The 14,543-nt window shown below is 47.2% G+C and overlaps 1 protein-coding gene across 7 annotated transcripts in view; it reads right to left on the minus strand.

Annotated features, from left to right (window-relative positions):
- Window positions 1-14,543, minus strand: part of AFAP1L2 (actin filament associated protein 1 like 2) — a 66,473-nt gene that overhangs the window by 26,202 nt on the left and 25,728 nt on the right. For all 7 annotated transcript variants that reach the window (XM_074545265.1, XM_026799692.2, XM_014275727.3 and 4 more), the window contains exon 2: window positions 175-303. In XM_074545265.1, coding sequence (XP_074401366.1) covers window positions 175-303 — 129 coding nt within the window. The remainder of the gene's footprint in view (window positions 1-174; window positions 304-14,543) is intronic.

Consider the following 14,543-nt stretch of genomic DNA (forward strand, 5'->3'; position numbering starts at 1 on the left):
GTAATTTTACATAAACAATTAGAGGTCACTGCAAAAATAAACTCAGTTTCATTTTTTCTCCTTCTAATTTTCATGTCTCCCATTCCCACCAGCTGCCAGGAAAATGTTGCTTCAGGCCCCATAGCAATTCCCATGAGAGCCCAGCACCCCATTCTTGGTTTTCCTCATCTGTACCACTGGACTTGGTGTAGACTTTCAGAAGGTCAGACAGGAAGCTCTTCTTCACCACAGCAGTGCTGCTCAAGTTCTCCTTGTCCAGTATCCTCAGAAAATCTTCAAGTTCTGTGAGCAGCTGCTCAAGAGCTACAACAGAAACAGAGACAACTGTTAGCAAAGCAGCTGGCTGGTGTGTGTCAAAAGAGGACATATGTTAATTCCATGCTTTCCAAAATCCTTTGCTTTTTCTGCTCAGGAATACTTCATATTTCATTTTCCAGCTTGAACTCTGCTTCTAGCTTTGGAAAGAAAGTGAGTCTCAAACCAAAAAATCTCCAACTTCCCTTAGTCTGTTCACACATCAGTGAAACCCCATATAAATACCTGTTCTCCTTCCATTAGGACTTCTTGCTCAAGCAAAGACAACCTGAAGAGATTTTGAGCATTGGGGCTGAGATTACACAAAAGCAGCTTGCAAGGTCTTCATACATGCACCTTGAGTCCTGGCAAATATCATTCAAACCTCATTTGGCTTGGGACCTACCAAAAATCCTGCTTTTTGCTTCTTCTTTGTAAGCCTCCTCCTTATCTGGGAGAGATGGGGCCCTGGCAGTCTGGTGTAGCAGGAGGTGTCCTTGCCCATGGCAAGGAAGCTGGAACTAGATGATCTCTAAGGTACCCTCCAGCACAAACCACTCAACAATTTTATGTTTCATTCCACCATTATTTCTCTGCCTGCATTAATTTGAAAATGTTTATGTGGGTATTCCAAAAAGAAAAGAAAAAAAAAATCCCCACCTCCTCACATCCATAAATCCCAGCCCAGTAACTTCTCCAGCCACCTTGCTTGGGCAGTGACCACAGACCCACTGCACCATGTGAAGCTGAAGCCACAAGACTCAGCAGCATCTCTCAGAGCCTCAGGAGGCCCTGCTGCACCCAAGACACCCCTGCACACCCCGAGCCAGCAGTGGGACAGGCACTGCCCAGCTGAGCCAGCCTAATGGGTTTGTTTTCCTCCTGAGGAGGTGCAGCACAGCCCTACCACCAACAAATCACTGCCCTGACAGGGCTCACGCTGCAGCAACAGACCCTTAATTGCTTGCTTTTGTTCACACCAGAGTTCATCGTGGGCTAATTAGCAGCAGGGGCAAGAGGAGGAAATAACAGAGCATTATTATGTGGAGGGAGGGACAGCGTGTGGGAAAAATATCCCAAACCCAGCTGGGACTGCTCCTCCCCTCTGGAGGCTCCTCTGCTGCCCCTCTCCATGGCTCCCTGGGGCTGAGGGGCTGCAGGGATGGGCAGTGAGGCTTGGCTGGGCCACCACCCCCCTGCAATGATCCCTGAGCACTCCACAGGGAGCTGAGGGGTAATTAATGCTCCCTTCCCTGTACTCACAGCATCCCCACACTGCTGATCCCATGGAACCCCTGTGAGTTACAGCTCACTCCACAGAAAAGTGTTAACACTTTGGATTCATAACACAAAGTATCTGAGCAGTTCTAGTTAAAGAGCTACCACATTTAAGGTCACTTTTTTAAAGGCGGGAGAAAGCCATCACCTTCCTACTCACCCATCTTTAGCCACCAGGCAACCTTCCTGGGGTAAATGCATGTCAGAAGATTGATCAATAAATTACACTGTAAAGGTTTATGCTGCTGGCCATTAATTGAAAAAACTTGCTACAGCTCTCAAACTGAATTAATCTTCACCAGACTGACTGTAAAACAGCCTAATGACTCCAGATCAGTCAATAACAGCTCCAGAGGAACCAACCAACTTGTAGTTATTCACACTTCATTCTATACCCTCTACAACATCAAATCAATTCTCTTCTGGTCTGATTTAGGACCAGCAGGGAATGGAAAGCACCTGCCTCATGCTGTGTTAACTCCAAGGTCTTTGCTTGCTTCTGTTTTGCCCAGAGAAAACAAGAATTACCTCAAGAAACAGAAGCTTTTATTTTTCCCCATAAGCTGTGAGAAAGCAGGTAGCATTTGCTGATAACACTGCTGGATACCAAGAAGCAATGAATGGTGTCAAACCTACTCACAGCTGGCTTCTCTAAAGCTCCAGGGACCCTTTTTCTCCCAAGTTTGAGGGAACTCCCCATGGTAAATCACAGCCTTGCTAAACTCATCTGCTTCAGTGGCCCACTTCAGAAAATTCAAACTGAGGTCAGATCCTGCTGGACAGGCCAGCTGCACAGCACATTGATGTGTGACATTGATGGCACCAGAAACAACAGCACCAGGGACACCTAACCTCAATCTGAAGCTTTAGAAGCAGCTTCCCATGTGGATGTCACAACACTGGGTTTGCAGGGAAGGGGGTACAATTCCCATTCCCTCCTCCACCCCCAGACTGCAGAAAATGAGTTTATTCTTCTCCCAGGCATCCACAGCTAGCACACACACAGGGCTGAGCCCTGATGAATAGCAGAGCCCATACAGTAGGTTACATTTTCCAGCCCACCAAAGCTGAACTCAGGCTTCCAGTGACTCAAAGCAACTCATTTAGGATGTGATCCTGGGCCACCGAGGTCAGTGGAAAGACTCTGTCAGACCTCAGTGGATTCAGAATTCAGGGACTCAAGAGAGCTTAATTCTGTTCTTCTTCTGCAAGAAGCAGTCTATGAACCATCTGCTTCTATGCAAGTATCTCCCTGGCCTCAGCTGAATATTCCCAATCCAAACCTGCAAAAAAAAATCCTCCACTGACATTCATTCTCTCCTACCAGAGGGAGAACAAGCTAATATTTATCAGAAACTGATGAGTGTGAGAAGTAAAATAAATTAATGCTAATAGGGTCTCTAAGATCCTCTGTGCAAGCCACTATCACAGCAGGTCCCTGCAATAGAAACAATTGAGCATCCTTGTACATTAAAGCTCAGGATTCTGAGTGCTGGAAGTCATCGCTTGATCTCAGCTGAAGCCCAATCATACTGTGCTGGTGATGTATGGATGTACCACACTCATGGCAAAACCAGGCTGGTGGGTTTTCAAGGAGCCTGAAACAAATGGTTCTCCCTCCAAGCTGCATGGCTTTGCTCTCCTTATCTTAGCAGTTTAGAAATGAGAGCACATAAACAGATGATTCCTGCTCTGCAGGGCAATAGTTACAGGTCCAATGAACATATTTCCAAAATGGTATAGCTATGAGCAGCAGGATGAGAGATCAGAAGCAGACAGAAGCCTAAGTCATAAGGCAGAGACATTCTCAGATGCTTTTTTGAAACTTTTTTTCCACTGCTATATTGCTCTTCTCAACTCTCACAGCACTTCTTTGTGACTTCAGCAATATTTCTGGCACCACATCAAATAAAGAGCTTCACAGATCTTACAAAAATTCAGGTCCCTTCACAGAAAACAGGAATTTCCTCTAAGGTTTAGATTGTCAGAAAAATTATGAGTCTTGGCCAAAGTCACTGTGAATACCTGCACTGAATCCAGTTCCCTGAAGCATCAAGATATATGCCCTGCTCCAGTTCCCTAAAAGGATGGCCACAGACCTGGGGTCCCATCAGAAATCACAGCTCAGCTCTTGCCATGTTCTTCTCCATGGCAAAAAGACATCAGCAACTGGTTAAAACCCATAAGAATTTCTCAACACATGATGGAGAGAGGCACAGGAGCATCACAGTCCATGGGAAACTTGAGTGATTTGCATCTGCAGTGAGTGGATGATCATCACTGAAAGGATGGTACCTTGACATACACAGAAATATCACATCTTAGAAATATCACATCTCTACTGATGTAATAGGGACTTTCAGGGTGGGGGTTACAGGCAGAAATACCAGCTCCTTTTTCTTGCATGCACTTGGATGATGAGATATGTTCTCCCTTCTTTTACTCCAAGACAATGCAGCCCATTTTACAGAAGCTCCTGGGCTGCCCCTGAGCAGCACAGGCTCTCTCAGTTTGAAGGCTGCAACTCTGGTCTGAGCAATAAGCAAAGAGATGCTTTGAACACTGATCTGTTCCAGCAGCAATTCAGTGGCAGCAGGACAGCACTGAAAAGGGCTTCTTTTGGCAGGAGCCTGTGCCTTTCTTTGCAGACTGAGAGTCTCTTGCATTGCAGCAGTGTCTATCCCAGCTCATGAGAACCCAGAGCCAAAAATTAAACAGCTTGCAAAGCCCTCATTGAGGAAGCACATTCCTTGCAAAAGAGCTGCCAATTTTGCCTGACACCAAGGTCACTGAAAGGTAAATGACCATTAAACTAGATTATAAAAGCCATTCCTACCAATAACCACTGATCTCTGTCATGGTGCTACAATAACAACCTATGTCTACATCTAATTACTTCATGTCTTGGCCTTATGAGGAAATGGGAAGACAGGCTCTGAATGAACTTTCATTCAAGTGTTTCAGTAACCACTGGATTGTATTAGACGTTTTAATCTAAATTAAATTACTTATTTTATCAAGGTAGAGGGGCCCCAGCCGCCGGACAAAGAATGTAATGAGATATATCCTAAAGGACAAACTCTTTCCTCTGCTGAGATGAGAGGTGAAAGATAAGGAGGATCATTTGCTAACAGGAAACTGAGGCATTGGGAGATTAAGTGATTGGTCCAAGGATATGGGCATATTCTTCAGCAGATCAGGAATACAAACTCGCTTTCCCACATCCTAGCCTGGGGATTGTGTTTCCAACCCCCCAAAGTGCTGAGGGATATTCCACCCTCCTGCCCAAAGCAGAGTCTGGGTTTGGTACTTTTGGCTTCACCCTTCCCTCCTAGAAGGAGCTGGGCTAAGCCGCTGACAAACTCCATCCAGGCACCAAGTAAATGCCTGCAGCCTGTGCTGTGCCAAAATTCCTGCTTCAAAAATCTTGGAAACTCTAGAACTGGTAACAGCATTGTGAGCCATGAAAAAGCCAGCCCCAGGGGCAGAGGAGTGCCTGAGGTACCTGCCCACACCCAGCCTCCCTCCACCATGCACTACATCCCATGGCAGCCTCTCAGCTCCCATTTCCCACTGCCCAGCCCTGCCTGGCAGCACTGGGATTCCCCAGGGGCTGCTCTGGCAGACAGCAGTTCCTTTCTAGCCCTGCTCTCTTTTTTCCTTGGCTGCACAAGATGAATAGGGCAGCTGAGGAGCGTGCAGAGAGGACAGGCAGGCACAGAGGCAGCATTCAGCCTGCTGAATAGCAAGTGCTGTCAGAGGAGCACCCAGCCAAGGCCTCCCTGGCTAATTTGGAGTTTTACAGTAACAGTTGGGCTTTGCAAGAGGGAAAAGTCACCCACGGTTACAGCTAGAGAAGGCCATTCTCCCCAGCTGTGAGGAAAGGCAGATGTGTGGATGGTGACAGCTGTAACAGCTGGATGACCCCTACACTGGGCCACCTTCCAGAGCAGCAGAGCAGATCCCTCCTCAGACAAATCAGCCCTCCTCACCCTGCTGCTGCAGGGAAGAAAAGGGAGCAGCAATGCTTCAGCTCCTCTGCAGTGGAGGCAGCTCCTGTGCCCTGCTCCAGGTGCTGCTGCCTTTGGCAATGCAGGGCAGGGAAGGACAGCTGGCAGATGGTTCATCCAAATACTCTGAGAAGCAGCAACATCCCTGTGCAATCCCAGAGAGCTGCTCCTCTGGAAAGCATCCCCATCCCATTAAAACCCCACCAGCATTCACCCAGGGTGATGAGCAGAATAAACCAGGTTAAGACACTCAGACTGAGTGAGACCAGGTTTACCACCTTGGTTTTGACCATCAGAAAAAATTATTTACTTCTCACACTTGCACCTGTAATGACTGGCTAAGCTTCCATCTTCATGCTTTTCATGGGAAGAGAATAAAAAGCCCAGCTCACTGTTGTCCAGTTGAAAAGGTTTCTTTTACCCACAGAAAAATAATTATGGATATACAAATAATTGTAGAAGAAAAGAAATCTCCCCACAGCAAAATGAAAAGTGCTGTGTTTTTCGAAGGAAAACCCACAAAAACCCCCTCTAAGCTTCTGGCAGACAATGAACTTTCTCATTGGAGACTCACTGCTTGATTAAACAAAACAAAAGGCGAAATTCATAATCCTGAGACAAGCTAAAATCCCTCAAAATAAGAAAACTGTAAAACTGGAGAACTCCTCTCAGAGTATTCCTAATAAGCCAGACAAGTGTCAGACAGCTATGACCACTGTCACAAAGCTGTCTGATTTTCAGACACAATGAGTGCTCACAGGGAAGAAAGAAAGAAAAAACCCCACCCAGAGTGTTCTATTAATGCACCTAAAATCCAGCACTGCTTGGATTCACACTCTCCTTGGGAGCACTAGGCTGGTCTTTGTTGCAAAGCATGATTCATGGAAGGACAGAGGCAAACAATGTGTTTGGCTGGCTGTGGGCTGTGAACTGCACAGATGAACCCAAGCAGCTCTGCGTGGGCTGCTCTGGAAGTTCGAACAAGACTCGCATTGAGAAGGGGCAGCTCTAACCCAGGAACTCTGAACTTTAACAAAACAGCAGCAGAAAATGCACACAAAGCTTTTCTCAGTGAGCTGAGCAAACAACAGACTCCTCTTCCCTCCACTAGAAGGTGGGAAACAGCATCCAAGAAAAATTAAGGAAAAAAAAGAAAGAAGGAAGAGAGAAGTAAAACATGAAAATTGGAATGTCACACGGAAATTTTACTGAGCACTCCTGAATTTCAGTGCCATATTGTTCTTTTATATCATAGAAAAGCTTGGGTGGGAAGGGACCTTAAAGATCATCTGGTGTGCAATGGAGGGTGTATGTTTGGCACTTCACAGGCAACACAGAGATGTGCTTCTCTGCAAAGGGTCTCAGCCTTTCCATGACAGAGCAACTGGTGAGTCACTGGAGGTTCCCCCCTGCCAAAGAAATTTGTTGGATGACATCCCAGAGAAGCTGGCACCCCTTCCTTTGGAGCAGGCCCTGTTAGCACACTGCCCATCAAACTCACAGGGTCCCCAAAGCTGTGCCAGGCTACAAACTGCAGGTCTGTGCTCAGTGATGCTCACAGCCTCAGCAGATGGGAACATAGCACAGACTGCCATGGAAGACCATGCTGGGAGCTGGGGGGGATCAGAGGAGTGCCACATCCTCACTGTGCAGGGCACCAGGTCACACACAGTTTGTGCAGCACAGCAACTCCTGCTGGGACAGAACCCAGCTAGGACAACAGAAAGGAAGCAACTAAAGAAGCATCAGTGCAGTAGGCAAGAGGGTAAGAAACGATTCATCCAAATTAAGATGTCAACTAAAATGTTGGACCAAGTCAGGCAGCACAGGACATTAAAGACAACACTTTTTTTAGGTAAATTAATGACAACACTGTTTTTAAGGTAAATATCCCAAAGAGCAGGGCCTGGTGTGCTCCTTTCCCAGTGGGGAGAAAAACAATCCCAACAATTTTTGCAAAGCAGAAATCACATCTGCTGCCAAGCCCCAGAGCTGAATCCTAGACAGAGACACCTTTTCCTGGGAAGCTGCCTCCACTGATTCCCTTCTGTCCCCACGATCTTTTCTGCTGCTTTTCCCCGTACTCCTTCAGTTCCCAGCTAAAACTGGTGGTTGGCTGGTGTGGGTTTCTCTGCCTTGTGAAGGGTTGCTCTCCTCTCCATCACTCTGTGGGGCTGACTTCACTGGAGGGGTTGGTGACCATCTGACCTGCACTCAAAGCTCATCTGCTGTTTCCTGGCTAATGCCATGCACAGCTGTGCCCAGGAAGGGGCTACCAAGAAGTGGCTGACCAAGTGTAAGAAAAATAAACAGGCAAACCACTCAACCAAATGCCACAAACACCCAGGGCTCCACTGCTGGAACCTTGTGCAAGAAGGCATCCCACAGCTCAGCACAGCCTTGCTCTGCCCTGCCTTAGTGCAGCCTTTGCTCCAAGAATGGGGCCATGTGCTCCCTGGGCCTCACCTCAGCTCTTTGCCAAGGCTCCTGGAGCATGGTTTTAGTCAAAATGCCGTGGCAGGCTTTGCCTCATCCCTGTGCAGAGGAAAGCACATTTCCATCCCTGTGCACATGGCAGAGCAGCAGCAGGACAGAGGCACACAACAGCCCCAATGCCCACAGCCATGGGACCTCTTTCCCATGGAGAAAGGAAGCCTGGCATACCTCATTCCCCAAGCAGAGAGGGAGAAAATGCAAGTTCCTGCAGAGATTAACTCTCACAAGGATGGTGAATGACAGCCCTGGAACAACACCCATGGTTTGTGCCACTTCCATACAAATAAAGGAGGTGAACTGCCAAATATATTTTGAGATGGATTTCTCTCTCCCAGGCAAGACACAAATTGAAGGAAGCTGCCAGATACACACTGGGTTGTGCTGGTTTTTTTTAAGAGAGGACAAGCACACACACACACATGCACACACCCTCCCAAGGCCTCATATCAAAGCATTTTCCCACCATTCTCTGTTGATTTAATGGCATCATTTCTCCAATGAACAATAGGAACACAGCAGAAGGGGAAAGCAATTACGTTTGAGAAAGCAAAAGCAAGAGCTCTGGGGTCAGAGAGAAAGACAGACACACAGCCCTGGAGTTCCCAGCCTTTCCTTGCTGTTTCCTCTGCAGAAAAGGCTTTTTGAGCCACGCTGCTCACAAGAGCCAGGGCTGGGCCTCTGAAAAGCAGAATGATCACACCAGGCTATTGCACCACTGCAGGGGCAGAACAAGCTTTTTAAGCATCCTGAGTGTATCAGGATAGGCTGGCAGAGCCTACAGCAACATCATTATTGATTACTAGATTTCTTTCTTAATAATCTTGCTCAATCCCTTGTCCAGCATGCAGTCCTTATCCATCCTCCTCAAGGTAATCTGGAAGCCCAAACTCCAAGAGGGAGGATCATGCAGCTGAGTCACTGAACAATGTTGATGGAGCAATGTGCAAAACTGAGATTTTTCCTCTGGAAATCTGGTGTTTTAATTATCGGCAGAGAGAAGTGCTAAAATCCCCAATACCAATTCTGCCCCCAGAAAAAATCCTCCCCACTCCCACAAAATTCCCCCATCAACAGTCATCACTAAGGACTGGAGTTCACACTCCTCCCTAACAAGATTCAAAGCAAACCAGTGCTCACTACACTTCAGTTTAGGGTTAAGGAGCATAGAAGCTTTAGTAATTCTACAAAGAGGTCAGACTACAAACCCTCTCCTGCCATGAGTCACCACTGCTCAGGGAGCACCTCCCCACAGGAATCCACCATCTGCCACCAAGGGAGCCACAGCTGCCACCCAGCACTCCCCAGGTGTGAGGGCAGGCACACCTGCCAGGTGACCTGGGGACATTCCTCACTCTGGTATTCAGGAGATGCCACCTTTACTTCTCTCCCACACCCCCAAAATGACATTTCACTAAGTCAGGGTGGCAGAGCAGCCTCCCAGGAACAGGCAGCTCCCCCTGTTTGCTGTGGATCACCAAGGCAGCTGGGCACCACATGAGATGTCACAAGACACATGTGCCCTGTTAGGAAACACCAGCCTTGTCCTGATGCTGCAGGGATGCCCAGAGAAAGAGAGGCTCTGCCCTGCTTCACACCCCAAACACCACTTTCATCACTCAACGGGTTTTCAAATGGGATTCAAATCTCTGGTGCCATTTTTTATCTGTGTTATTAATTCATGTTGCCAAGAAACTCCCAAATACATTTTCTCCATGGAGCTTCTTTGTCCCAATACTCATAAAAACAAACACGAAAGACAAGTGTCACTCATGGAGAGGATGCTCAGAAGAGAACCTCTCCCATGCCACCCAATTTATGCAATGGCTGCACACACATTAAATTTCCAACACATCCACGTGACAGAAATGTGTCCTACCAAAACACAGGTGGCATCACTTGGAGACCACAAGTGGCAGGAGGAGACACGTGAGCTCCCACTTGTCTCCTGCAGCTCCAGGCCCCACTGGTGTGATCTGACTCATGGAGCACAGACCAGAGAAGCCACAGATATGAACAACTGCAGTTCAGACCAAATGGAGGGTTCCTGGTTTGACTCATGGTGACAGCCCTGCTCCCCTGTCCATGGATGCTTTACTGCATGGGGGAACCTCTTATAAGGGAAGGTAGAGGTAAGTACCCAAAATTCTGCCAAGAGCAAGCCTTGGTCAATAAACCTTGATTTGCCATCTGCACCCTGAGCTTGAGCTCATCTCCAGCAGCAGCAAGTCAGGCTCACAGAGATGCCCTGGAGGAATAGGAGGCTCAGGACAAGACCACCCCACAGCACCTATGCCTCCCTCCCCAGCAGAGCCTGGCAGGATCCCAAGGGTGCTGATGCAGTAGAAAACCAGGACAATGACCTGCAATTCTTTTTTTTCCACGTGAGTTGGAAAACTTCTCCCTTCCTATCCAGACTGTGAGGCATGGGAAATGAAAGACAGCTCTTAAACCAGCAAAACAACCATTTAGGGGATAAAAAAGATTTTCTTACTTTGTCTGCCTTGCACTTTGTTTACATGAATGAGAGCCAGTTATCCAGACTGGGAACAATACTCTGAATTAAACCTCTGAAACCCATTACATAAATATGCCAAAAGTATCACTAATCCTATCACAGATTTAAAAGTTAGATCATTATTTTCATTTACCATCTCAGCAGAAAATTTGTGACAAAAAACTGCTGATGAACGAGTTCAAGTCCTTCCAGCAAATTCAGCTTCCTTGGAGCTTTTCTAAATGCACTTTTGACTCTGTCATCCCCCTCTTACCACACTTTGGAGGTATCCCTGCAGCTGTAAGCTAGCCATGCTGGCATCTCTCTTTTCTCAGCATTACATGCTAATAAACATTTTTGCCACCCCTGGAGCCCGGTGATCCTTTGTGGAGCAGTGGTTTGGGACCATTCAACTTGAGGAGCCAGAGAAAAAGAGGAGCAGAACATCTCGGATATGGCTCAAGAGAGATCCCAGGCTGCCACTGCCAACCTCTACTCAAAGTTTTGTCTTTCCTTCCACCGATTCTGGGCTTAAACCCCAGCCCCAAAGCAAAGCCACAGAGCCTTTCAACCTTCTCAGGTTAAGAAAAACACAAGGATTGCTTCTGTTGCAATTTCCTTTGCTTTATTGCTATCTGCCCAGCATTTCTAGGAAAGAAACAGGCAAGTAAAGGAAAGACAAATTACTAGGGAAATACTCCCCATTTCTAGGACTAGGCATATTTTGTTGCAGAAGACAGTGAAAACAATAAAAAGTGTGGGCATTTGTAAGATAAAATACAAATACAGTTGATTTAACTTGTTTGTTTCAGGAAAAGAGACAAAAACCAGAGGATGCAGAAGGATTGCTGGGGCAGTTGTCCACCCATCCTTACTTCCAAGGTGGTGGATCTTTAACTGAAGGGATTTGAATTCATCTTCTCGGAAGGCTGCTTCACCTGCTCATGTTGCTACAGAGGGTAAAAAGCACCAGCTCTCCCACCTCAAACAGCAACTGGGATTTCTACCATGAGTCTCTTTTGGTTCCACTGAAAAGCTTCTACGTGTTGTGGGGCCTTCATCACTCACCTTTGGTTACAAAGAAAACCAGACAATCCTTTGTTTCTCCCAAAAGAGCTTTGTTTCAGGCACTCACCCCAGTTTCTCTCACACTGACACCAGGAGGAGTTTGCTCAGCCCACACCCGCCTGTGTGTGACAAACTGCCCAAAGGGGAGAAGGGCTTGGCCTGGCAGCCAGGGGGAAAGGGCAGGGAGCAGTGTTAGCTCCATCCCAGCCTTCAGCAGGGACGTCTGTCACAGCCACCTGGGCAAGCTGCTAAGCAGGTCACACTCTGCACAAGCTGCAGACCAAAAACACAGGCACAAGAACTGCCAAGCTCTCAAGGGCTGCTCCATCAAACTCCCTCATCATGGCACTCAACAAATGTACACTATAAATTTCCTCTCCATTTTGAGTAACATCTGCCTGAAATTTCCATGTGGGACATGTCAACTTATGCTTCTACAAATTGCCCCTCCTGAGGGGCAAGGAAAGTGCCGGAAACTGTTTCAGAGATGCAGAAAACAAATCCTTTCAGCAACAAAATAATACATTTCATTTTCCCTACCCATGATTATGCATCCTTATCCAGAGTTCCTTGGAGGCAGTGCTCCAGCACATTGCACCCACATCCTTTGTGCTCAGGGGCTGGGAACAGCCTCTCAGGACAGCACAGGGCTCAGGAGCTCTGCCTCTCTGCTACTATAAGGAAATCCATCAAATGCACACTCAGCTTGGGCGATGCTTGGCTTGTCCAGCAAACCTGAAAAAGGCTCCTGTGCATTAAATATTCCAGAAATTTTGCAAAAGTCCATTTTCCTCACTTGCCCTTCATCACAGGCAGCCTCTTAGGCCAAAGCACATGACTCCAGCGATGGGGCTGATATCAGAGCCTTGGCAAAGATACACTCAGCACTCACTGATGCTCAGACTAGTTCCACCAAGATCCATTTCCTCCCCTAACACATCTCTCTGCACCAGACCTCTGCTTGCACCCCAGCCATCATACTTTGTAGCTTTTCTGCCCTGTGTTAGGTGCCTGCAGGAACTTGCTCTCCTGGCTGCCACAAGGCACTCTGCCTTCCTCACATGAGTCAGCAGGCAGCAACAGGAAAGCAGTTCTTTGTGCTTGGAAAAGAATTGAGTGATTTTGAAGCAGTGGAATGTTTTGGACTAGTTAGCTGACCGACAGCATGAGCGCTTCAGAAGAGGCTGCATTATGAGAAGCAAACTTCAAAAGGATAAGTGACAAGGCCAGAGTGTTTGTGGTGCCTGAGGAAGTAATTAGAATTTAAAAGGGACACAGATTGGACAAGTACACTAGGCTAAGAAAGATGAACTGCTGCCAAAAAAGTTTCTTTTGCTTTCCCAGCTCTCTCTAGCCCACATTAGAAATGCAGTTTCATGAATACCTCTGTCTCAAAACATTTTTACAGAAAACCCTTGCAGTTGCTGAAAACATGAGAAAGACGCCACCATCAAAAGCTAGATGCCTCCTGCTCCCATTTCTCTTCTCAGCTTATTAATGGCTGTCTTGCTTTCATCATTCCCAAAGAGGAGAGGGTTTCTGCAAACCCCTCAGAGATAAGACATTTCTTAGACAAGGGGTTTTGTATACAGCACAGTTTATCTTCCTTCATCACAGGGTTGGAATTTTTTTTTTTCTTTTTAAGCAAAGGCTTCAAAGGCTTGCAGGGTTGGTGAGCACTGATGTCTGCTCTGCTGGTGAGTGACCTGCCAGGTCAAGAGCACTGCTCCAACTGGAGAGGTGTGATGTTAGTCAGAGATCAAACTGCACACAGAACTCAGTCACCAAGGATCATTGCTAAATTTCTGCTGCTTTGAGATCTCTGCTGTGCAAACTTTGAACTGGTGATTCAAACAAATGCAAGGCTGCAACACAGCAGAAATGTCTGTTCTGGTTTTCCCCAAAAAGCTGAAGCAGCTCACAACAAACTCAGCATTTAGCCCCTTCCGCCTGGAGTAACACTTCTGGGAAAGCAAAGGCCAAAGCTAGAGGTCTGCAATAAACCCCAAGGGCAGAAGCGCAGCCTTGGAGTGAAGCCAAAGCTGGTGATCCACCAGGACCTTTTCTCCCCAGCACCTGCTCTCTATCTGAAGACATTAATACCCATTTTCTTAAACTTCTTCCCTACAGTAGAGACTCAACAGCTCATATTCAGACAACGACAGAGACAACTGAAAATGAGTCACCATCTCTCCCAAGTCAGACAGAGCCCTGTTGTGTGCCCAGGTGCAGGTGAGAGGTGAGTCAGGCTGGAGGAATGAGCTCCAGCAGCAGCACACCTGGCACAGCCCAACCATCCCATTCCCAGCTCGGTGGGTCACTGCAGCTGAGTCTGTCCAATTGCTCATCTGTCAAGTAGGCAAGGAAAAAAAGATTGCTGGGAGTTTGGCAGGCGTAAACAGGCTTCCAGTAACACTCTGAGGAAGCTCACAGGATGTCACAACACAAAGTGTTTACTGAAAATTGTCTCGGCATTCAAACGTTCTTTATGTATTTAGTTCAAGCTGTGTGGGATTCCATCTGCCTCAAGCTTGTGGGTGCAACCATAATCTCAACAGAATAAAAGTTTTCACCCTATGATGTCACTCTTATACCCACAGGTTTCATAAAGACTTTCCTTTCCCAAGCTCCTGACTCAGTTTTGAGGGAAAAAGAATGATCTTTGTACAAATGCAGCTACTCCTCACAAGAAAGTCTACAAAGGGTGCCACACTTTGGGACACAGCAGCAGACTGGCAAAGCTTCTTGCTGTGGAAGTGAAGACACCACTTCAAACCTTGCTCCAGGAGGTGTCAGGGGTACCATGAGCCTGGCCCAAACAGAGGCAGCCACGTGGGTGCTTGAGCCATGGATCAAAGGCAGTTGGACACCCAGCTCCCCCTGCTCTCCTCCGTAGCCAGTGC

The sequence above is a fragment of the Zonotrichia albicollis genome, chromosome 7, assembly GCF_047830755.1.
Source record: "Zonotrichia albicollis isolate bZonAlb1 chromosome 7, bZonAlb1.hap1, whole genome shotgun sequence".
Taxonomy (NCBI): Eukaryota; Metazoa; Chordata; class Aves; order Passeriformes; family Passerellidae; genus Zonotrichia; species Zonotrichia albicollis.